Source organism: Varroa destructor, unplaced genomic scaffold (assembly GCF_002443255.2).
Source record: "Varroa destructor unplaced genomic scaffold, Vdes_3.0 BEIS01000006.1, whole genome shotgun sequence".
In the NCBI taxonomy this organism is placed as follows: domain Eukaryota; kingdom Metazoa; phylum Arthropoda; class Arachnida; order Mesostigmata; family Varroidae; genus Varroa; species Varroa destructor.
In genome coordinates, this window is record NW_019211459.1 from 25,156,826 (window position 1) to 25,183,044 (window position 26,219).

The 26,219-nt window shown below is 42.0% G+C and overlaps 1 protein-coding gene across 5 annotated transcripts in view; it reads right to left on the reverse strand.

The window, feature by feature from the left end:
• The window catches only part of LOC111252992 (acetylcholinesterase-1-like), a 44,499-nt gene extending 39,844 nt beyond the window's left edge, over window positions 1–4,655 (reverse strand). For all 5 annotated transcript variants that reach the window (XR_002674438.2, XR_015329554.1, XR_015329555.1 and 2 more), the window contains exon 1: window positions 3,654–4,655. Coding sequence is in view for 1 of the 5 variants with exons in the window: in XM_022811742.2 (XP_022667477.1) it covers window positions 3,654–4,265 (612 nt within the window). In the remaining 4 variants the exon portion in view is untranslated. The remainder of the gene's footprint in view (window positions 1–3,653) is intronic.
• Between the last annotated feature and the right edge of the window lie 21,564 nt (window positions 4,656–26,219).

The following is a 26,219-nucleotide window of genomic DNA, read 5'->3' on the forward strand; positions in this document are numbered from 1 at the left end:
TTTGACACGTCAGGGACCGAACGGTACGAAAAAATAGGACAGCGTTTTTAGGCTGTCTTTGAGAACATCCATAAAACAGCGAATGATGTTGAGTGGTGTAAATTTTAATCATAATTAAGTATCTCTTTTTCGATCCGTGCACGTGCATGTATGTAATTCCTATAATTAAGAAGATCAAGATATCATTTCAATTTCAAATGGAGTATCTAGTGCCAGCTTTTAGATGGTCATTTCATTACAGCAAGATAACAGAAGCACAGCTTTGTTTAGTGCCACAGATGAAACTATGAAGAATGAACACATGACACCTTTGTCACGGTTGTCTTCATGAAAATCACACCCCGCTGGGGTTCTTTTGGCTGTGATGAGCCATTTGTTTTGTACAACTGCTGAAATTTCGTATTGTCTATCTAAACTAGCGTGCGGATACGTTCATCCACCTTGACTATTGATTCTCATTAAAGCTTTGAAATAGAAGCTTGGATAGTAACGAAGGCATCAATGCCCCGAGGTGGAGCCGCGAGCCGTTGCATTTTACCATTATTGTAGACAAGTTATGAAAAAAAAAAAAAAAAAAAACGCAATGGATGTACTTTTGTCCTAATTTTTGCGAAAACTTATTATTATTACCACTACGTCGATGTCGCCTGAGCTAATTAATAATGATTTTCCATTTTAGTAATTTAAGCGTATATATATAACGTTTCATAAATCTCTCGCACATAGCGAACGTCCGTTTCGCTACGGCATACAAACTCACAAAACTTCTGCACGAATCATTTGATGATGAACTCGAATTGAGAGTCAGTCGTAATACTGTGAAGAAAAGACATCAAGGAACGTTATGCGCATCGACTTGTTCGGGCGGGACGTTGTTGACTAGCAGAAGCGAGCGTTGCAACACAATAATGCAAGAAGTTTGACGTAAATCTTCGTACGTGGATGTTCGTCCGTCGGCAGGCGTGACCTATTAGTTTTCGGAAAGAGCGACAGATACCTACTACGCAAAACAGGAAGAGTGCATTTTAGGCCCCTAGTAAATACAGAACTATGACAACTTTTTATACCTTTTAGAAGAAAGTAGGAAAATGTAACACATTTTAGAAGAACGCACAGTAGTAAGTTAAATCCAGATATTCTAAGTACTGACCTATAATTTGGAAGTGCTATTAATGGAAAAGCGATATTTGAAAAAAAATCTGCCATGATGCTGGTTTCTTCTTCGGATCTTGGAGTGGCCGAAGCTGGTTTTGAAGATGTTTGTCTCTGACGGTATTGCTAACAAATTCGAACATTTCTGTTTTTTTGAAGGTTAAAAAACAGTGCTGAACTGCGGTCAATCAATGACGGTGCACCGAATTCGAGAAAACGCGTCAATCGCTTAACATGTAAGCTGAACACTTGATTTCGCGAGTTAACTTACGGGTTGGATCGCAAAGTATTACAAAACTAAATTTTTATCATTAGTAACCTGTGATCTACACTGTTGATGTATACATCCGTCGGCAGCGCCATAACAGTTAAAATACGCTGCATATATACAGGTAATGCAAGTCAGTATAAAAAAAAGTAGTAAAAAAGTCAGTAAAAAAAAAAAAAAAAAGGGTGAAATGGTTTGTTACTATTTTTCGTAGAGTCCTGTATGTATTATAGTTGTTGAATAACGGTCAATCTCAGGCACCACTTCGCACGGTGCGTCCTCAGAAATGCCTTAGAGCCCTATCTGGGCACAAGCAGACGACTTGATGAAAACCATTCTATTTCGATAATGCTGTCTTCTCGAATCTAAATTGACGAAGCTAGCGTATATTATAGATGTAACTGGTCGTCATTGGGAGAATCATTAGCTTGTAAAGCTCACGTCCCTCAAGGTATGTCATCATTACGGAATATGTCGTCTGAGCTTTGCGACACTGTTTGCAAATAAAAAAAAAATTGATGTGAGATTTCGGAGAGAACTGTGATGGCCTTTTTCGTAGACCTTAAGCCCATGTGTTCAACGCCACTACAGCCTGTTAGCACCAAATAGTGCTAAGGAAAGGGTATCTTTAATAGCTTCGAGATCTCTGCGGCTCGTCTAGGACATTAATAGAACCTTACAAAGTTCTTTACCTTACAAAGTGATGATCTTTTTGTGCCTCCAGGCATCTCTAACAAGAGTGGAAATCGCACCACAGTTTACATTTGGTAGATAGGAGAAACATGTCGATAGCATCCATGGAAGTAGACGCTTTTCGTATTACCCTTGATAAATGATGTACGATATTGCTGCCCTTGATTTAGGGCCGACTTGCGACCTGGAGTGTCGCCCAACTCAGTCGGTTAGATGAATCGGTATATCACTCAGCAGAAGCGCGAGAGAGACTGCCACCCGCCAAAGTGACACCACCTATCGGGCCATTCGAGTAGAAGCGAAGGTATAATTGTTTTCGTAAATCAGGTATCAGAGGGCTTTAATCGTTCCGTACATCACGAATGAAGGCAAGGCCCGAAAAATATTAAAAAAAAAAAAATTGCGATGCATTTATTCGACGCTCTAGCGTATTGTTCGTATTGGTGGAAACGAGATATCTATTTTATTGTACCTATGACTTGATTTTCTAGAATTGTTTGTTGTACGTAGTTGTCGTCCGACCTCTACTGTCTGTAAATTTTTTAGTCGGTACGATTTTTGTTACGTTCTGTAATTTTTCCCATTCGAAATATCGATTGATTCTTGGGCTTTTTTTTTTTTTTTAGCACGGCAACTAAAAACAGACAGTAGAGTGGTTTTTAACAGAATGCTTATATGTACAGAGCTCAATTGCGATTGCAATCTTACACGCTGGAATAACTTAGGCTAAAAGGGCCTACTAAAAGGCTATATGTTTAAAGCCTCATAACAAGCTTATCTATCCAAGCTCTTACTGTGCATGCTAATGCTGAATGCAGATTCAAGCCTCGCAAATGTCACACATGTGAGTAGGCAAACAATAACGTTGATAACGCCTAATGTTAATACTCATAATACAAATGAGTCGGCGTTCTTAGGTGAAACTTCCTCATGGTTGGTCAAGTTCATTGAACCTCTCATTTTAATTTATTGTACAGTTGATTTGTCTAGCGCGAATATAACTACTTGATCTATATGGAACCTCTTTGAAACTGCTGGTCATCATGGCGCCGGCGTCATTGCCTATTTCGGAAGTTCAGCGCTAAGAAATCTTAGCCTTTGCCAGAAAAGGTGACGATTTACACCGCAGATAGTAGTATAGTTTTTTTGTTGAATCTGCTGTTAGGTGTCGAGATTTTGAGTGTTGCTTGCAACATAGTTGGTGAATTTTCGATTGATTGGTCTCATGGATACAACTACAACGTTGGTAACCTGAGAAAATTATCTGATCACAAATACGATATATTTATGCTCGTAATTTGGTTAAACGCAAAAAAGGTCTACTAACAGTGTACCTGCTACTAAAAATTTCGGGGGAATCAGCTCTGTTCGAAGCATGAATAAGCAATCAAACTCTTCGCCAAAAGAGTCATGATTATTGTTTTGCCATGTAGACAGTTTGTTTTTCTCGACCCCCTCGGCGTATATCTAACCAATCTCTTATTTGAAAAGCTAGTCATTTGGTAGTTGTCAGACGCGATTTCTTCTACCACTCACTCACCTCGCCGGTGACGTTCCCGTTGAGGAATCCGAAGACGTTGAGTCGATAATTTGGAATGACTACGACGACGTCACCCATAACAGCTAAGAACCGCGAATCGTACACAAAGTCCGTATTAGCGCCGTTCTGAAATCCGCCTCCGTGCAAAAACACCATCACCGGTTTAGCTCCGCAGTGGAGTAGATTCTGCGAGAAGCAGTAACGAGCCGCGGTGAACACATTGAGATGAAGGCAGTCTTCACTTGAGTTCGCGGCGTCTCGCGAATAATGATGGGAAACATGCAAATCTCTTTGCGAACACGGAGAACCTGGCCGGGTTGCGTCGAGAACCCCCTTCCATTTCTTCACTGGGACAGGCTGTTTAAAGCGAAGGGCGCCTATCGGCGGCACTGCATAGGGTATTCCAAAATAGATGTCAACAGGTCGAGAGTTGGCTTGGCCTCGAAGGCCTCTCAAGAGACCAGCCTTCACAAACGTGTGAGGTAGCTCTCGTTGTTCACGGGCCTTTATTCGCGCAGCTTTATCGTAATGCCATGCTTTCCTAATTATCGGCGCACCGGCTAATGATATATGGACGCAAGCCGTTGCTACTAAGACAATAGTCCAATGCATAGCCGGTGATCGTTCGAGAGGTACTGTCTCTTTGATAATTTAGCACGTCGCCACCTTACTCCAGTCTGGTATATAATTTAGCAAGATGCTACGTCTTCGGAATCAGTTGTGCGGCAGTTACGGATTCGTTTAGGAAACTTATGAAGTCCTCGGGAGAGTTGGAAATATGTATAATCCACAGGGATGTCACAGCATCAATTATTGATTTCGGTTCCAACAGTCATTTTATATCCACAGACAATACATTTACAACTGGGTCACAGTTTTCCCCGAGCACTCGATAAAGGATAACAACTGCAGAGTTCCAAGAGGGGCTTCAACTTGCTGCGCCTAGAAGAACAATATTACAACTGCGCGATGTGGCTTTGGTCTAGAAAACCTAACCGATGCCCTACGGCCACCGTAGCGAACGCTGGCTGCGAAGATAAGGCGAGAACATGTGAGACCTTCCCTTCACTTGCCCTTTCCGCTGCTCTCACCGGAACCGGATTGATAAGCGCATAACACAAAGGCCCGCAAATCGCGGCATCTCTATCTGTGCGAACCGCGCACAACGATCCGCGCAGACAACACCGGGTTGCGCATTGCGGCCAGTACGGGATGGGATCGTTTGTTCTCCCTCTCCCAACTTGTCTGTGACGCTTGGCGGTATTCTGGCCCTGGCAATGGGACGCTTTCATCGCAGTGGCCGGATGGTTAGCCGACCTCGCCCCGCGTGCCTGCGTTCGGATTAAGCGACGCTAATAACTGCTAGTTTGCGTGTGTAGTTGTGGGGCTACTAGTAAAGTTAGGTTGCGCCGCCAATTCGGGCTTTCAAAAGAACGAGCGGCTACAGGACCATTAAGGGAGCCAACGAGACAAAGTTGTCGGGGCCTGGCTACTGAACGGGCTTACGGGGCGCTAATGGGGAGTCGCGTTGCATTCCGAAGGACAACAGACTCGGTAATACTGTTAACGGTAAGCTGGCAACAGCTGGGACTTATCTAGTAGTATCGCAAGTAGAGCCGAGCATCTGAGATTGCTACGGATGTGTAAAACAATAGGCTCGTGGCAAGGAATGGACGTAACATACTGACTGACCGGCGGACTAACAAACAGACAGACAAACAAACGGATCAATGCGCGGTGCTTTTTGTCCCACAGCGGAGTCTCTTAGCTATCGAAGACACTAGGTAGTGTAGAGGCGATAGATAGTCCTGGCCGTCAGAATGTGTTGCAGACGCTTTCGCTTTGAAGGGCGTGGGTTCGGGGATGCCCGCCGTCGTTCTGTAGCGGTGCGAAGATGCCATGGGAGGATGACCTGTGGAGACGGCTGCGTATAATAGTATAGTTTGCGTGCGAGCTATGAAAAGCGGTAGATGGACATTTGTTGTCACTCGCTGCCTAAAAGACAAGCGGAGCAAACGGTTAACGTCTTCAATAACAATTAGTTGAAGGAAGATGACACACGTGCGTCCATCCAGAGACTGACCGGGTCTGAGGGAACATAAACGTAGCAATATAGGATTGAATCATTGCGTATACTGCGCAAGTGAGCGGGGCGCTATTGTTGGTATATAAATCTTATTGTTATTATTGCTGCGACTATTATATATACAGGTGATGGTCGCTCAGGTTCGCCGGCAAATACAAAAGGTGACTTAACGGTTCGTCTTGGCCACAACGTGAAGATGGCTAGCTTCCATCCAAGGCTGAAGCTATCGTAGAATTGCTGCGTTACACATAGAAACTACGAAAAGATTTATGACAGTTGCATGCTGTTGTCGCCGGAAGTCATAGTTAACATTAAAGCCTGCACATCCTCCCCATTTTACAACTTTTCAAATTTCCTTCAATCTGCTGCGCGTGTGGCCGCGGGTGAGGCCCGTGGCTTCAACAATAGGACCCGTTTTCGCTCGAAGCCTTGTGATCGACATCCGGCTGAGAGCCCATCCGATCCATATATGCCTATTAGACGTGGGACGTCGTCAGCCTGCGGCTGGTTTATTATGGAAATGGAGTCAAGCTCTAGTCAGCACGTGTTAAAATAAATCAACCATCGAGCTGCTCAAAACATGAAACACTGCTTAAGCGAGTCGAGGTGAACACGGCGCTAGAACGCGCTCCTGATTGATAGCTATGCGCTTGACCGAGCGGAACCGACCTTGGAGCCTCGATCGGTGATCCACCTAAACGACGGATAGATGATTGATGAAGTTTATTCACTCTGTTGTAATTAAATATCATTTAAAGCAAATGTATGCGTACCGCTGATTATCTAGGATAATGTATGTCTATAGGTTTTAATGGAATATTTTGGACTTCGAGTTCAACTTGGTTTATTTACACTTGTAATAACTAGTTAATGGCGTAGTTCCATAGTGACGCTTCGTAGATTGGTTAGCATCGCCGTAGATCTGTTTACATCAAACAAAAAGTTACTTGTAATTTTTTTTTGGGAAAACTAAATAATTATTTAAAAACATCATAGAAACCTAATGATAGTCGATTTTGTTCTATTTTATAGACAATGACAACGTTTGCCGCGAACCGCGAAGCTCCTACACGGAAACGTTGCTCAAAATGGTGCTAATTGTATCCATTCAAAGGCAATTCTCTTGTTTCTATATATAGTAAGAACCGGCATCAGGAACCCACATTCGGGTTCATAAAATATGTTTGAGTTGTTCTGTCCGTGAGGAAATCGTTATCGTAAAGATGCTTTAGAACACGTTTATGGAATTGTTACCCCTGCAGTTGTTTCTAACCGTGCTTGTATGTATCATCAACCTTAAAATCCGTTGACTTAAAACAATGATCGAGTTACTCACAATTTCCACACATAAATGCCTTCGGCATGTATGATAGATACGCCACCTGGCTCAGCTGAGTCTATAGTCCCATTTTTATGCTATTTAAAGAAGTTTGGTAGCAGAAAACGGTGGTAGTCGTATCTCATTCTGATTAAGCGTCCAATAACACAATAAGAGCCGAGAGGTTGTTTCATATCCTATTTCCTATGATTCTATAGTTGACCCTGCAGTCCCGTGCCATAGTGGGCGCAACACATGTCATAAATGTAGACAGAGATCTATCTAGCTCTATAACGAGTTGTATTAGCCAGAACATTGTATACTATATTGTTCATAAGGGACATGTTCTGAACTTGAACATGTCCACCTTCAGGACTTTTAGTCAGTGTAATAAGCGATTTGTAAAGGCTGGCTGTTTATTTGATCAAAATAATAGGTCGTAACCGGACAGGCACTGTTGCAGGTATTCATAGTGCACTCGACTGTAGAGCGCTAGTAAGCTCTATGTAACTTCAGGCTATTCTGCGCTGACATCTTAGCAGCGTAACTTTGACGCTTTAATAGGGTGTAACGCATTGCCTGTGGTTCACAATGAAAAGGAGGATGAGAAGGTAAGTAAAATATCGAAAGGTATACATTTAGAACTATGTGAATATCGTGTTTTTTATGATTATATAATACAGTTGAACTGTGTTGGAACGACTCAAAGGTGCTGCACCCGCTTGCGGTGAACATTCCTTTCAGTCAATCAATCCAGAAATGAAGCTCGATGAAGCTCGAATGAAGCGATTACAGGGACAAAGGCCACGACGAAGCGACGCGAGCAGCAAAACGTTACTTGAGGTGACAATTCTGATGTCCATGATGTCGCAGACTCCGCCAGGTCAACACACTGCAAGACCTTTAAAAGCTTCGGACAGATAAGCTCCAGATAGCCAGGAAGCAACGTGATTTTATCGCAAAATAGGTGCGATTCTATTTATAATTATAAAAATGATCGTATATGTTTTAAAATATAATAACAGAAGCAATGATAATCACGATTAATATATTTTATGGTTGGCTGGCCCGAGAATGACATTAACGCTTTTACCTCCAATCAACTTTTACCTCCAATCTTCTCGAGATCCACAGGCAGCCAACATAATTTATCTATCATACAAGAAAGATTTCATATATGAAGGTGTATCTTTCTTGTTTTTTTTTTTTACATGTTTTACACCATCCCATTTCATTGAGTGAGCTTAGAATCTCTTCGGTATACTCTAGAATAGTTCTATTAGGTTTGGAAACTATAATTAAGCTAAGAACGGGCACCCGTAGCGTTACGTGTGGACGACAACAACAGACAAAATTATGAGTTCTATTTTTCATATCAAAGGGCTTGCCATCTAAATAAGCCAAGTTAGTTCACGTTTTCAAGAAATAGATAAAGCAAAACTCTCCGTAATTGTCTGTTAGATTATTATTATTGCCTGATATTACTAATAGTCTTTGCCTGTGTTGCAAGGTGTTGTACCTATACGAGTTGCGATATGACGCTACGTAGGTTGATTTGAGTGACGATTTACTCATCTGATAATTCCGTCCTTAGGTTTACTAGTCGACTGTGTAATCGCATGTTTTGTTTGTCAGGAAAAATTTCTTTAGTGTTACCATTTTTCCCAAGTGGATGTGATAAATTACTTTGGGTACCCCAATGAATTAGGTCTTTCTTTAGATTAGTGAAGTGTATGTGTGTGTATGTGTGTGTGTGTGTGTTTGTGACTTCATAACGGCCCCGTATTAGCTAGCGAGAGCACTTTCGGCCGGGAGTTACTGCGGTTTGGGAGAAGTTCTTTATTCTTAGATCTAGGCGCCCGGTCTGAAGTCGTTCAGGAATAAAATTGGCAACGGAACGATCAACGACAGGCGATGAAACTTTGAGCGAAACGGAATTTCCCTCAAAAAAATCATAGGAGCAGGCCAGTTTGTCTCAAGTTGTTTTATGAAATGTAAAGAAGTAAAAGAAAGGAACTAATATTTACAACGCGGTGAAACCCATAGTTCTCGATGAAATTGCATTTTCGTGAGACGTGAAATTGAACTTAAGTCTGGCTCCGTTCACGTCATGACATAAGGCTTGGCTGATATTTTATTACCTGTAATAATATACTTTTTTTCTGTGAATACAAATAGTATCGACTATCACATGGATCAGGTAACCTAATAGTTAAGACAGGAATCGCCCTTTTTTTGACGACAATTGCCCACCTACTGCACTTGACGAACCTAACTAGTAAGTGGAGAATATAATGTTAACGGGGAAGCGGGAGGTTTCCGAAGCGAAGATTTCATTTGGGTCACAGTGAACGCACTTTCCTATATAAATAGAGTTCCATTAATAGAGTTCACAAACACTTAAATATAATAATAAAACAAGAAATCTAATAAAAGCAAATTTCCCGGTTGATTTTGCTTTTAATTTTCAAAGTTGGCATTTTTTTTTGTTTTCACCGTAACTCTTGACAATAATTTGAGCCATTTTTACCGGTACGTGTTCGGACTGCCTACTTATCTTATTCCCACATGATCCATATTGCATACACATATTGAAGATTACTTAACACCACCCGCATTTAGCATTTCGCATTTAGCCCAATAATGAGTTCACCTTTATGGCCTGAGTCCTAGTTTTGAGCCAAAACTGGTGACAGTTGTTGTGGCACCTTTTATATACATCGACTATATATACTATTATATATATAACTGTTATTTTGTTACAGTTATCTTTTTTGCCTTGCGATAGTTACTTTTGTCGCTGTGTACTTCCATTATCGTGTTTCAGCAGATTCATTGCTTCAACCGCTCGATCCAGATATTCTACTATTTCGATCTGATTTGGAATTAGGGACAGGTTTCAGTAGTGAGTACCTACAGCACCAGAAAAAGGCCTCAGCAGTTAGGCCTGATATGTGTAATACATTGGACCTTAACCTCTTTGAGAAAACAATTTTCTTCTACGATTGTATTTTGGTAACCTTGTACCCTGATAACAGTTCTATTTGTACTCTGTGTAACTATCTTATACCCCTATTGCAATTAAACTATCCATAATGCACTCCTGGCTTGTCACGCTCTAGCGGTTATTTCGCTATTTAAAGTCTTCTAACTGATCTTTACTTTTATTAGAGAGCTTGGACAAACGAGTCTAATAGGCAATATGAAAAAATTGTCAGGTGAGAAAAATCCCAATCATTTTTTGGGACGAACGCCATAAATGGCAGAGGAGTTGGTTAGAGAAGGCAACTTCTTTTTCGAAAATATAACTTTGTGCTTATGAACCTAAGCAGCTTTTGCAGGACAATGCATCGTAAATCCTCGATCTACGGTAGACTGACTGGAGCTAACTAACTGTTCTCCTTCCATTTATATTAGTGTCTAGGAAAAAAATTTTCTCCGACATTTTGTTTTCACTATGGTGTTTTCTCATCAAGCTCAGCGTCCAGGCGAAAATTACAACATTTTTAGAGTAATTTTAAAGACAATTGGCACACGTGCATCCTAGAAACTCCTACTCGTTCCTGGCCACAGAACCAAATAATAAGCTTTGTCAAGGTAACTTATTGAAGATATTAGCCAGATATCACTAGGAGGTAAGTTTGATGAATTTTTCCGTACAACAAGTACAACGCTTAGAACTTATTTCTCGAAATATACATTTATTGCATTTTACTATAAGTATAAGTATAGAAATTAGTTCACCACAGTTTTCCTTCAGAAAGGCGCTCGACAATCGTACAATATTTCTGTAATCTCAGCAGTCCTCCTCTATCGTATCACCTTTCGCGCTTAATTATGTCATAAATGTGTTTGTGAAACATTTTATTTCTGATATTATTTGTCTACGTAAACCAAATCTTATACTGTACTAGCTTTAGCTAAACAGCAGTAAAGCAACCTTTCGCAAGAGATACCCCGTAGTTCATATACTTTTTCGTTTACCCAGCTACACCCAGTTACGCCCAGATCCACGCATTCCCACTCCAGCCGAGACTTTTGTCAAGCAAGCTAGCTACCGACTGCCCATAGCTTGCCATAGGCGAAGTAGGTGAGGGTGTCGCGTCAAAGCTTGATGGCTACTAATTCGCGCCAGCGTTTCCACTCGTAGAAGCCAAAACGTATAATGCTCGGAAGAAACTAGCAACGAGATCAATATAAGAGAAATAGCAGACAGCTATTCCGCCAAAAACTAATAGAAGACAACGAGTATAACGTAATAGGTCAGGCAAGGATAGCCAGCCGCTTGTTCGACCATCCGTGCTTGCTAGCGCCAGACCTCCAGGTCTCGGCTCAAGTCCACGCTACCAGCTGGGCTAGGGTTACTGAATAGCCGTGCTGGCGGTGCTTCTTTACTTTTGCCTCTGTTGCTACCGTCTTCGTCACCGTCATGTCCGAGCGCGTCGGATTCTTCTCGGACCATTACAGGAGATTATCCCAGTGCAATCACTCCGAGTCAAACGAGACCGAGTAAAGGAACGTTTTCCTATGGTCGAGAAAATGAGGAATAAAAGTTAGAAAGCGAAAAAGACCCGAAGTAACAGCGGGGAAAAAAACAGGCTATAGCGGCAACAGCAAACCTGGATTACCGTTGGGGGACTGTACATAGGTGTTCGTTTGTTCGTACAGGCAGTAAACGAACGACGCTCAGACAGATCGCGTCAGGTTTGCATCACGTTAACGTTCAGATGGAACAAGCATTCACGGTCTCTAGCATGCCGCTCACTGCACGTTGACAAATTCAGGCGCTTAAGTGCATTCGGCCTCATTTGCTCTTACTGTTGTTTTGTTGAGACCCACCGAACGAGCCCACCGCAGCTTGTGCAAACCGAGTTGCTAGCCAGTCGCGAGCAGCTGCCCTAACTGTCATAAGAGACTGCTTTTTGCTGTGCGAAAACGCAAAGCATAACGACCACAATGATGATTCTGGAAGATGGTTGCAGATGAATCGCAAGCTGCTTCCGGACTTGAGGGAAGGATCTCAAGGAGGAAGGAAGCCAAGATGCGATCACCACTAGATCAAACAATGTACTCATCAATGAAATGGACCATTTGGTTTATAGTTAGTGTTTAATAGTATCTAGACAAATTCGTCAGAGATTAGACTAATAACTGTACATATTCTTTTTTTTTTTAATGTTTTTTAATGTGATATTAACGTAAGATGATACGATACTTTATATTAGTAACACGACTTGTCAACAGCTCGTCGAGTGCAGTTTTCGTATCGATAGACGTTTACTATTGTCCGTCACAAACGACAACACATTTGTTGGGTGATTTTACATTAAACCACCTTACAATTTTAAAGTAAACTTGCAATCATTTTTCTTAATAATTACTATTCTATTCTACCAATAATACACCATCAAACTCTGAAACAAGGCTAGTTTAAGAAAAAGTTTAATCGAAGTCCATTGTGATCTCACGACTAAAATCTAGCCTCGATCAAAATACCGAATTAAACTACTATCCCAACAAAAGTTTTCCCCTTGTTTTGGTTATCTTCCCACGCATGCAGAAACACTTCAACTTCTTCTGGCCATAAAAAGTACAGAAGGGCATGTTCACATTTACGGGATCAGTCTGCTCAAACAATTACATATTTGTCTATGAATTTCGTCGGAAATCCATCATAGCTTTACGGACAGCACCGCCGTTGTAATGCCCACTGTTGTATCTAGCAAAATAGGTCGTCGTTCCGTACTCGTGAGCGAGGCCTGCTGAGTCCGCATTGGTTGCCGCCGCCAGCGGAGTTTTTTTTCTAATTCTGTTCTTTTTTTCTATTAACGAATCAAGCTGGAGCCTAACGTATGAAGTGCGCCGAGAAGGGGAGTTCGTGGCGGAGAGCTTTTTGTCGACCGGCATCCGACTCGGGTCGAAACGTGACTTCACTTGCATTGTTCTAGACAAGACCCTTCACAGTTCCATTTCATCCCTATGAGAGTTTGTTCCCGCTCTTAAAAAAAGCTTCACACAGCTTCATTAAAGACTCACCGGTCCTGGTCGAAGTAAGGGAGTTAGTATGTGGGGACAAACAAGGGGGCACGACGACGCAACATAAACACGCATCTTTACAGCGACATAGTAATATTCAGTGGTAGGCATGACGAATGGGGCCTGTTTTATCCGTTCTACTCGGTTGACCATGGCTGCTGAGAAGAGTTACTAGGTTTACTGTAACGTATAAGGATGTGCGTACCCTGGTATTTTGCGACGTAAATTCCTTATATATTTTAGCGGTTACGGATGAACTAGTACTGTAGTTGGTGGTTCTATTGTTTACTTTATACATAACTTCCTTTGGCACATTCGCGAAGCGAATACCTTGTTTCAAAACTTACCTGAGAAAGAATAAGTATACGCATGATAACGCCGCTCCATTAAAATTGTCATCACCTCCATTATCATATATTTACATTTTCGAAAAGCTAATGCAAAAATCCGCTTCAAACGAACAAATTTGTGTCCCTTTCGTTCCGGGCGTTCGTTCCGACGAATATCGGTTCTATCTCCTGATAAATCCCTAACCTTTATAGTCATAATTACAACATATGTAATATTTTCGCAGTACTTTATGGTTTGTATCTGCTTACTTCTCCTGAACGCACTTATTCTACATACGTGATATAAATACTATTTTTAACTCCTTTAGTAATTTACTTTATTAATTACAGGACTAGGTAAAAAAATTGACCTAGGTGTTCCTCCAGGTCCAAGATGGCCTCGTTTGGCCTATAAAAATCCTTTTCGCGAATTTCTACACGATTTGCTGCAGCCTCCAGATCATGCTTCTTCGTTAATGCAGATGCTTTCATTTGGCACTGCTTGTAGCGAATGACCGATGACCTCGATCCGATTGACGTTATTATGAAGTTTCTGGGTCAACACCTGAGCCCGAAAAGGTCGAATAAGTTGTAATTGTCTGGCGATTCTGATGACGATAGTGGATGGGGGCTGGATATTCTACAAGTGTGTGAGTAGGGGACGGCAGGAAGAGGAGGTTGGTCGAGGCTGGATGGGAATTTGAGGTGGCCAGTTAGTGACGGGTTTCCTCTCTTTCTCCGAGTAGTCGAGTTGGTCTCATCGACTTCAGTCGAAAGCGTGCGAACGACAGGAAAAAGTTGCTACCTTTACCGTTATCGTTACCGTGAAATCCGTTTGCAGTTCAAGATCCGCGTTGCCTAATTTCTCCATACACAGCATGCGTCGTTGACTTGATCTAGCGTCCTATCCAGGCTACGGATGAACGATTGAGTAGGCAGTTATGATGCATCCACGATAGTGGGCGCAGGGTTAGCTAACTGTTGTTTTTGCAAAATATCCCCCATTGTCATCTTTTCCAATTGATTATAGCGACAATGCAGCTTGCGTGCAAGTATCGTCATTCGTAGCTTTTAGGTTAAAGAAGAAGGTGCCTGCTATACGTTTTAGCCAAATTTGAATACGAATACCAGGAAGCAAGACTAGACAGGTAAGCAATTGGTGACTATTGTGGCCGGGTCTTATTTGCGCTCATATACTTACTTTAGCGTTTAGTTTTACTTGCATATGTTCCGTTTTAGGTAAATACCCGATACGCTAATAATAAACACTTTGTAGGCAAATTTATCATTCGAGTCAGGAGTACAACGGATAGATGTTCGATAGTTTGAGAGAAACAAGCTCGTCGACCGTTGAAGGACCCTAGCACAATATATATATTGTGATTCAGAAGCTAATAACTTACGTCCGCTGAAAAAGAGTGAAAAAGTATATTAAATATGAAACACCTGTACAATGTTCTAGTTTAAAAATCAAAGCAAATGGCACAAATGAACGTCCTGGTACATCAGTTGTAGTCTAGAACACCGCTTCTATATCCGAAGCGCAATATAGATCGAAAAGGAGATGTTTTTTTATGTTAATTCAAGTCGTCACCTTCGACCTCCACAATATATTATATGTAATGGGTCGTCGATTTAGGCAATTGTGGCACTCAACTTCTCGGCACGAAAGGCGAGCTTTAAACGTGGTAAAACTGCAGTCAGAAAAGCTGAGGACCGTGGTAAACAGAAGGTATGCTGACTATGCCTTTCAACATCTAGTAGGCAAACAAGTTGAGCATCACGCATGCTCGATATTTTATCAATAAAATGACAGTTTGTAGAGCTCATTTAAAAAACTCTTCGTGTCTCTCAGATCATCGTTCTAAGTGATTTAAATTTTACAGTGTATCTTCAAATAGCCACCCTCGCATGTTGGAAGTGCACAATAACCGTTTCGGTAACAACAGCGCCCTGTAAAAGAGAACAGGAATTATTTAGAAAATCGACTTACTTGAGCTTTTTTAAAACCTCAGTAATATCACCGAATTTGTATGCTTGAACTGTTAAATAAGCTTGATACTTCATTGTCCCTTGCAGATTTGCCTCTGACATATATCGTTATTTATACCATCATAGTAGAACACATATTTTGAAAGACAAGAATAAGACAGTTATGCATTAGAATATACATAATAAGTTCGATTATTCATACTTGCTAACTGTTTAAACGTCTACGTTGAAGTTATCGGTTTGTTAGTTGTTTTGTTAAGGTTTGAAGCGATGCTCAAGTAAGCGATGAGGGTATCACACCTAAAATTCGACACATTTACTCACTACTTACTTAATATGACTTTCATTTAATACGTTCAGCATCTTGTCACTTCGATACGATTAGGTAAATTAACTAGAGCCTCGTTATAAGGATGAACATTAATATTTGTATATATACATATATAATAAATGGAAAACGTTCTGAAGGCGTTAGTTAGCATTGTGTGAATATAAACAATAATAAGAAAAGTCTAGGACATGTCTGCACCTGACCCAGTCTGGGTCTGAATTTGCCTACTCAAAAATAAGACATGAGGTATATTACGACAGTGATAAGTTGAAGCGTTTGGAACAAAGCGAAATTGCATTGCTAGAAGGTGATCTCGTCCTGTTAAATTGGATACCTGTCGTACATAAGTTGGATATCATTGGCAAATACCACAACACTAGGCATGTTAAAATGCGACGTCTGTTAGTAGTATGTTCTCCTCTGAGATAATTTGCATAAAAACATTTGCACGTAGAAACACCGGACAATGAAGACCTGTGTCAGGTAAATTTAGCCGTATGCGATATTTTAATTCTACCTTTTGTTGATTTTTTTCAATAAACTTTGACCGCGAATACTGCTTTTTTGCAAGATATTCTTACATTTGTGTATATACAAGTGTGAATATGTACTGGAGAATTTTGCAATACCTATCGATTTAAAGGGCCAAAAGACGACAATATCAACAGCTACTGTTATTACAATAAGAACTGCTATAGAAAGATGGTAAGCGACCTGTTTGAATCAACAGAGTGCTCTTCTTACTGAATCACATAGGTACTCATTGCCAGTTTCCGAGATCATGAGAGTAATTTAAAAAAAACATCTTATACGCCAATTATATATCCAGACGTTCCCACACAAGGCCACCAATGCAATAATTGCGCGATTGTCCCTAGAGAACCGATCACGCGTTTGTGCGATGGGGATACGCAGTATGTTATTCGAAACCGTACTTTGATCCCCCTATCTGCCCCTCCGTTTGCTTCTCAGCTCTAGACTCAGCAGGCAATATTCTCGCCAGCTCTCCCCTCTCCATCAAATCTCCCGTTACCATACATTCACAAACCCTTGTAACCCCTTCTAGGATCTTGCATTGCTAGCACGTTTTCTCTAGACGACGCCGTTGTTTTTGACGTTCAGGACAAGGAGACGTTTGAATACAATAACGTAACATCAATGGCAGCAAGCGCTCTTGAGTTCTTCGAGCGCTCTAGCAATGAGTTTGAGAGCGGGGCAACATTGCCGGCGCGCGGCGGGGTGGATACCAACGAATGGGAACTTTTCGAACTTCCCCGAGCCGCATCACAGAGAAAACGGATACAACGCGCCCGTCTTCTATGCCCATTGCTGCTGCTGCTGCTCCCACTGCTGTTGATGGGGCTATTTCGTTGTTATCTGTCGTAAAACCCGTTACGGGTCCATGGGCTTGGGCTTGCTGCATCAGTAGTGCTTGCGCGCGGCTTGTGTTTATACATCCATCCATTCTGTCTCTTAAGGCGCTTTTCACTCACTCTATAGGGTAAATTAGCATCGAACGGGCGACGTCGGGAACGCAGTTCCCACTCCATGGAGTGCGGCCATACCAAACTACCCCCGGTGTTGAAGAACCTGGCGTTCCTTCGTTTGAGGCTGCAGATACCGTCAGCCTCGTCGGCAGCAGCAATAGGCGCGCCTTGGTGGCGGCTTTCGAAAATGAGTTCGCTTTTGCAAACGATACGGGCAAGGGTTAAGCGGAAGAAGGGTCGAACACAAGATGAAGGTTGCTTCAATGAACGTCGGGTACATGAGCTATAGAAGGCTTGACACGGTTCAAATGTCTTGGAACTAGTGGACTGATCGGACTGGTCCGACGCTGCGCAAGCTTCTTGAAGATTTATTTTATTCTCCGATGCATCGGCGGTTTGCGAACTCGTAGGATTTAAGGGAATTCAGCGTCCATGCCTACCGGGAGGCTGAGTCTTTCCTCTGGAAACCAAAGACGGCGCGACTACTATTTCCGGTTTTGGCTACGAACAACGCGTCCAAATGTCTAAACAGCGACCCCTTGTATATCTGTTTGGCCTTGCTTCTCTTGCAAAAAAAGGTGGAAGAAATAAAAGAAAACGAAGAAAAGAACTAATCATAAAGGCGAAGACGAAATAACATCACATGGATGGGGTTAGAGAAAATTAAGGAGGAAACTTCTCGCAGTGTCTCGACGTGATCATGCTCTTCTTACACAAGTCTGTCGGTAGGACACAGCCAGGACATCGCTGAGAATGTGCGCAGACAAACACAGGGCGCAGGGAGGGACGAGGCAATTCAAATAAATTATTTCTACCGACAGAACAAAGAGAATCAGGAAAGCGTCACCTCAGATACTCAGCACTTATACCAGTTGCCGCATATAATGATCACACTGACTGTATCCGCGCGTTTTTGAGCTTGCATGTGTTCGTCTTTTCTGCATGTGAGCGAACCGACTCAGATTCACTGTTAAAGAATCAATAAAGCGAAAAAAAAAAAAGCAATTAAACCAAATAAGCTTGTTGCGAGAGAAAACGAAGGCGACAACCGTATTCATTCTTATAGTAAACAAGGGTAGAGGGATGTGCTTTTTGCATTGCTATAATAAGAAATAAAGATAAAATAGGCAGATGAGGTTGTCCCTATTTCGCCACATGACTTCCTCGACCGCAAAGTCTGAATTTGTTGTTAGCTTTCGAATTGAACTGATGGAATAGTTGACGGAAGGTACGGCTCTGAATCAGGCGGATTTGTGTATTAAATCAGCAATCGCTGTCGCCTCCTCTCTCTTTCATTCACAAAGGAATATGAAATACTCTCATTGGTTTCAGCGATAATTTGTCGGGGCAAAAAGACATTTTATCGCCTGTTGCATAAAAATAATTAACTGCGTATCAGGTTCCCAGATCGACTGGCGTACGTTTGCCTGAAGTGCTGACCTATTGTATTCTAGGAGAGTATACGAGTATGATTTTTTAGCCGGTCTATTTACCCTTTTCGCTTTTTTTACTAGACTCTACAATGAGATGTGAGCTTTGCGCCACTGAAGATGAATGTGGGGCCGTTTTTTTCTACAGCCATAATGAAATGATGACAGCACGTGGTGTCGCATAGCGTGCTTGTGTGTAAAATGCAAGGCCCAGCCGCATGGCCTCGGTCCCATTTTCGGTCGGTCAGCCGGCAGGGAGGCAGGCTGCCACTGTCTTTCTGCAAGCGTAAAATCGCGTCTTTACATAGCAAACAGTGCCTTATGATACGAACGAGTAGTCTATCGCTGAGTCTTTTGCGACTTCCTCGCTTCAGTCTTGACCTACGTACGTACTGAGTCCTATCTACTAAATGTCATAGTATGCCATGCTAGCAAGATCATGTCTGATGCAGATCAAGTAAACTTAATAACGATGGCTTTGTTCTACTCGGAAAAAGGTTTTACAGCCTTTTTCGGTGAAAACCAAAGTGTTCTCTCCAGCTGATCGATTGTTCATATTATATTATCTCTTCCTGCACGAAGGACCATCATAAGGTTTGCTTTTCAATTAACTATTTATATTGCGATGTCTAATGCAATACTATAGGAATCGCTGTTTTGATAACTTACACGACAGGCATGTATACAACACGGAACTCGATTAAATTTTATCGAAATTGTATAGCATAAAATTTACTTTTCTCTGGTAATCAAAAGTAGAAAAAAACCTGACAAATGGCGTGTGTCGATTTGTCTTGAGCCTTCCAAGTTGGCCCACCGTATCTGCTTTGTCTTCCGTTTGAACTTAAGGAAAGGTGAAAGCTACCTCGGAGTCTTTGCGATGTTGGATACCCCCCCCCCCCCCCATATAGAAGCCTGCTAGTAAGTGACGTACCATGCCCGCTCTCTGCCGTCTTTTCGTCATTGGTCTCTGTAGTCAGTACGCTGCGTTATTTTTCAGTGGTACTCCGAACGTTCATCCGGGAACACTGGCGCCTTTCCTTTTTGTGCACCCCACTACTGTTAGTAACCCTAACTGCCAAGCTTCCCCTTAGCTTAACTTGATGTAAATTACAGCCTCTCTTTTTCAGAGTTATATTTTCTTTTTTGTAGGACGGCCGGACAAGCATCGTATGGTCGATCTATACATCTGCCCGTCACACTACAGCCCGCATGAGGTTGCTTCTACGGACGAACAACCAGACGCTGTCAGTTCTCTGATTTTCGTCCTTTTTCGGGGCGACTTTTCCCAACATCTTTTTGGTCCTTCTTTTGACGCCCTACGCCCGGGTTTTGGAGCGGACTCTATGTTTTGTCCTTCTTTCCCTTCCTTTTTGTTTGTAACTCTCGAACTGGTTCTTCTCTCGGTACTATGCCAGTGCTGACCAAGATAGCGGTTTTCTTTTCCCGAACATGCATATCTATGTGTCCCGCTGTTCTTTTCGTGTTTCTCCTTTCCGTGGTTTTGTTAGCTGGCTGGCTGGACTGGCAAAAGCGCGTAAAACTGTACATGGCTGCTTGCTTATTTCGTGTACTCCGGCCACGATTACCCTCGTACTTGTTGCTACCCGCACTCTTTTAACGTCCTTTGCCCATGTTTTACACTTCTGGAAGCAACCGTCAGATGCTTGACGCGTAGAACGAATTAGGCCGCTGTATGAACAGAGTCCAGGATATTCGCATTCACAGGGGGAAGCGAGGTGTTAAGTAGTGAGCTCGTGTTTCGGCGTCCAAACGCCACTGCGAATATTACAAACAAGACTGAGTTGGGATAACATCAACACACATAGATATAATGACACACGTATGTCCTCATGGGGGAAACATAAACGCCGCCATAAACTGGTTCTAGAAGAAAGTAGGAGTAAATGAGGAGAACTGTGTAACGGTGTAAACAGTTATAGCTTTACCCAAACAAAGCGAGCGACCTTAGGCTGAGGTCGCAACGAAGGTGGTGCAAATTAGATGACCATACTCGACCATTTAACGTTGCCACGTCGTTGCCGACTACACACGAACCATATACTCAGTACAGGCAACCAAGCTACCATTTTCGATGCACGCTGAAAATTTCCCGTGAGCAGAACTTTCTTGACCTGCATCTGAGCGCGACTCACACGGCTGCGCAAGCTGCTGTTGTCTGTCCATCGCTCCATCTTTCTCATCGCATCAGCTCGCCCCCAATCTCGTCTAAGCTCTGTTTGCTCCGTGTGATTGTCTCCTTTTCACCAGGTGCTCTCGTGCACTTGTTTTCAGCAGCCACATGATCCATCTGGCTTCATAGGCTGTAGCTTCGCAAAATGCCCCTGTAAGGTTCCCACCCCTTTTTGCTCGCTTATGCCAGCTTGAGTAGAACCCCTCTGAAGTAGCAACAGGAAAATGTGACTGGGAGAAGGACGGAGAGAGAATGCGAGACGACACAATTTCACAAATGCGTTGTTTTCTCGCTTGATCCTCGCCAGATCCTCATGAGGCAGAAAGACGATCTGGCGGAAATGGACTTGAAAAAGTATGACAAAAGGTGAGTTTGAGCTTCGCAGAGATGGGCGGTAGGGCAAAATAGAATGGGATGCAGGGGCCGCTGAAGACGCCGGGCGGGTTCGCGCCTTCGAGGCACAAGGTAGCTGATGGTGCCAATAGTACCTGAGGCTGGCTTCCTGTGCGTGAGTCTATGAAAGCATATGTCTCCAAGCGCTTACAACCGCCGCACACGGTGCGGTAGCAGTCAGGCTGTCGTCAATTGACCAACGATCATCAAGCTCATGTCGCTGATCTTTCATGCACCGGGAGGATAATGCCCAACTGCACCAGCCCAACTAGACAAACGTGTGTTTAGATCAGATCAAATTGAATAACTAGCTAGATGCATATTATTGTCTCATCAAGCAGTCCTCTGACAAAGGGCAACAATATAGAAAGTACATATGTCGAGGCAATGGCTTTCCTACTAGGAACGGTGTAAGTTTGTAGAGAGAGGGCGTGCGTGTGGCGTCCCACTTAATAAAAGATCAAATCAAGTTGGAAATTCATGCGCCGTTCACACTGATCTGGTACGGATACAGATGTTCACAGCATCTTGCACCTAAATCCACAGAACTTGTTAACCTAGTAGTTGAATGACAGAACGAATGAAAAGTTAACTTCGAACACATAATAACTAAATGGGTTCAGTAATTTTTTATTGTGAAAGTTTAGAAGTGACTTTATTAACAATTGCGAACTCTTATTTTGGAGCGCGTATTCGATGATAACTCATATAGATGAAAGGTGGTGCTCATCTATGCCTGTTCTCACGGAGATAGCGCAACGGAAAATAAGCAGTTCTGAAAAAAGAACATAATATATATATATATTTCGAAGTTATTTATTGTTTATTGCTCATTTTCAGAATCTGTTTCTTCTTTTCGCTATCTTATAATTAACTTAGATAAAATGTATTAAAGGATACCAACAGGCCTCGTAGATGGGGCCAAATCCATTTGCCTTTCTAAGTATTCGTATATATATATATATGTATATCAGCACTCGATGTTAGGGGCTCCACTCCTGTTTTGCTATTAAATATATTTCATCTTACCTGTGTACTCCTAAATGAATACTTATAACAGAGGTAACGCCGAGTAGTGGCCAGCTCTGATAGCTTCTCTAACAATATAGTTCATACACAATAATTCATGCAATAGACGTTACGTACACTTGTTCACGAAACATAATTCTAATAAAAATGTGCCTTTGATGACATATCAGCGCAGACGGACGCGCTGGCCTCTTTGATATTCCCAAACAATTGGAAATGACGCCGCGCCAATGAATAAGAAGCCAGGTGCGAATTAACATTACAACCAATGCGAGAAAACAAACTTCTCTCATTAGGAAGCAACGTACTTACGTAATCGGAACAAGATGTCTCATTACGATGCACCTATAGCTGGCCACAAAAAGAATCAACGCCCTTCTACAAGGCACTGATTCAGCTGATTCTTTTTTTGCCGGACAAACCTGCTGCTTTAAAACTGTTAGTAGTTCACATAGGGCGAAAAAAAAAACAAAAAGAGCTAGAAAAATCCTATTATCCAATTCGTAGATGGCAGGAACCTTTTTTTTTTAAGCAGATTTGATGATTTTTCGATATCGTTCAGAAATACAGGACACCAAAGACAACGTACCGATTGACGATAAAATTTGTTTACCTTACACTCAGATACAAGAATGCTAACTCGGCCGAGGTACTCAGTTAGAGATATCGAACAGATGCTACCCCTACTTTCGAGTTAGGTACATAATTCAAATCCCTTGCCGATAAAGTACTCCGCAATATATATATATATGGCGCAGTAGCCTTTGATGTGGGTCGGCGTTGAGGCTAAAAAAGTTAGTCGAGGTTAGGCGTAAATCATCAGTTCATGATATATTGTTATCATATTTTGTAAACATATCCATATGCTGAATATCAACATATCGTGCAGACGACAACCTCGGATGCTTTCCGAAGAACGACAGCTCACCTTTTTTTGTTTCCCATTGTTTGGGTTAAATATTGCCTATCGCGCATATCTATTTAGTTTAGAGAGAAAGAGCTTCTATAGACTTTGCCTTTCAACAAATTTTACACAAACCGTCCAGCGGCATAACTGAAATGGCCACGGTGAGAATGCTCCGCCTGAAAATTTGGACTTTTATTAAACTACTTCTTCTTCAATAACCCCTGCATATTTCGAATGTCCCCCGTCTGGTTGAAATAACATATTTGTCAAGTCAATCTAATACAGTTGGAGCTAAGCAGTAAATTTTCGATCGGCAAGAAATTGAGGTGGGCAAATTCTCTAACAGCTTTTTCAGCTGCGGCGTAAACAACTTTCATTATGCAGGCCCTTCGTGACCAATAGTGTAAAAAGGCCAATGAGCTTGATCGTCGAGTTCAAATCATTGATTAAATCAAATACTCTACAGGTTCTGGTCAACACCATCTCGTTAACAGTAGCGACTCAGTATAAGCACAACTCTATATACAAATTAATAACAGAGTGCGCTTCGTTACTAAAAAACAGTATTCATAAAATTAATCTCTTTTGTAGATTGCCTATTACTGCGGCCGATGAAATAGAAATAACCTAACACACAATCAAATCAAAGATTTTTTTATATTACAAACATAAACTGCCCAATAGAAGTGAGTGGATTCCTTACTGTTCAATATGTATACTCTGAAAAAAAGTATATGCGTGAGAAAAACATACACTTGGTAATTGTTTCGCCATTTTCAAACAAGGAATATTCTCAATTTATTATTAAAAACACATCCCGCAAAAAGCAGGCTGGTAGTTACCGCACATCGATATTTTAACGATCCCCCTTCTAATGAACTTGCAGCTTCTGTAGATCATTGCGTCTCGTTTACTTAGAAAGTAGTTTCTCCAAGAAAACTTCGAACAGCTATTCCTTTTTTTCCTTTTATTTTCTTCATATATCACCTATTGACCTCGATGAATTAGGATAGTGCTCGAATCAAAAAAGAGAAAGAAGCAAGGCTACACAGGCCGGCAAACTTATCAAAATCTTTCGCAGCTCTCCCATTCCTCGCTAGCATAAATTACCCTATAATTCTATAATGTAACAGGGGTGCATTTCTACATACCGCCTTTATCTCGTGTTCCTTTTTAGTCTTTGCCTTGGTCCTAGTACCATCAACATTCACACTGCGAGCATTCTCTTCGCTGTCGGGCCGTCAGTGGAGCTGCCCTTATCGAGACTGCCGCAGCTGCAGTTGCAGCTCCGCCCCGTTAAACGGGCAACGTATAGCCCTCGGGCAGAACTGGCATGCGGCCTGTCGCCAGCACCCCATTGCCCCCGCGACATCAAAGACATACCAGGAACGGCTGAAGCTGCAGCAACATCAGCAGTCGCGAGCCGCCACTAGCCCAACAGCACGCAAACTGCAATGCAGGACGCTGATCACCCGACGAGCCTTGTCGAAGCAATGAGGCCCCTTTGTGCGATAGGATGGGCTGTCCTGTATCGCAGTACTGTTGCCACATTATAAAGCCTATCGCAAGTAGAGGTACAGTTGTATTAGTGGCTTTGGCTGAGATTTTCCCGAGAGTAAGCAAGTCCTTAAGCTATCCGACCACGATGTCATGACGATTCATTCATGATAAGGAGAAAGCCGTCCAACAGGGTAAATGGCCAGCGCGCACTCTAGTAAAGTAAGTTTATTCATTGTACATCATATCGACGTACACATACGATATGTGTATGTCGATATGATGTACACGATACGATGGGGAAGCGCGCGGCGGCTGGTACAAACGGTGAGCATCCCACATTGGTTTCTGGGTATGAGCGATGACAATAGCCCAAGACGTAATCAGTAAAAGGTCGAGCTAAGCTTCCAAGACGAGGGTTTGTCCGTACGTTTGCTTCTTGCCGATGTGTTCACATACGAGCGCCCAGAGGTACTGGCTAAGCTGTACGCTGTATCTAGTTGTACATGAAAACTTTAACATATACGTAGCATTCAATGAACTAGTTACAGTCTATGTATGATTCCGGTGCGATACCTTCTATGTATAATGTGAGCGCATAATATTCTCTGTAGGATATATATCTGCCACTGGACTTTCTATGTATTAGAATCGTACGTTCGAATGAGCGGTTCACGATGAACTTTGCTAAAACAATTGTAGATCTACCGTCAATTTAACCTTCATGGCATGTCGATGAACTTCTGCAAATGGTTCGTCACTTAATATATTATATTATATAATATATAACATTAAAAAAAAAAACAAAAAAAGCTACCCAGTGACTCCTTCGAACGTACTATTTGGACAGCTGTATAGTGAATAATGCGAGCTTCTTTTTGTTCAGCGTTCTATTATTTCTCGCACCTTAAGTGGACCTAAGGTTCGTCACAACCTAAACTGAAAGGGCACCGCGCCATCTAGCGAAACGTTCATATGTAGTACAACTCTTATGACAGCTGGTGCTCTGTCGTAGTTGTTGTTGGTAAGGCTTTGAGTCGAATCAACTCAAGCATATATTACCTCTTTAATCCGCTCGTTGTTTCAAAAACGTTCATAACGGTCGAAGTTGAACAGCAGCTTTAGTAAGTTAGTTACTTACTTATATGCTTGTATAACGTTCGCCAAACAAGATGCGTCTATAAGAATACATTTCCAAGTCGCAAGTGACGTTTAACGGGAAGTACCCTTTAGCCGCAACACTGAATCAAGTTAAAGTAGCTTCAAACTGCCTAAGCATCACCATTATTTCTCAGTTATCCGATGAGTGTACCCAAGTTACACTAGGAAGGACAACTTTATCCGAATGACAATCTGAGAATGGAGAAGGAACGAGTGCCGATTTGATGATAATAATAATAATGACAGCACGTATTTCCAGCAATCCCTTCCCATGTTGTGTATAAGCCGTTTGTATATATCATTAGACGCCTTATTTAGTAGGTAGCTTCATTACTTTCCAAATTCATATTGATGTGTCTTATAGCAAATTTTTAAT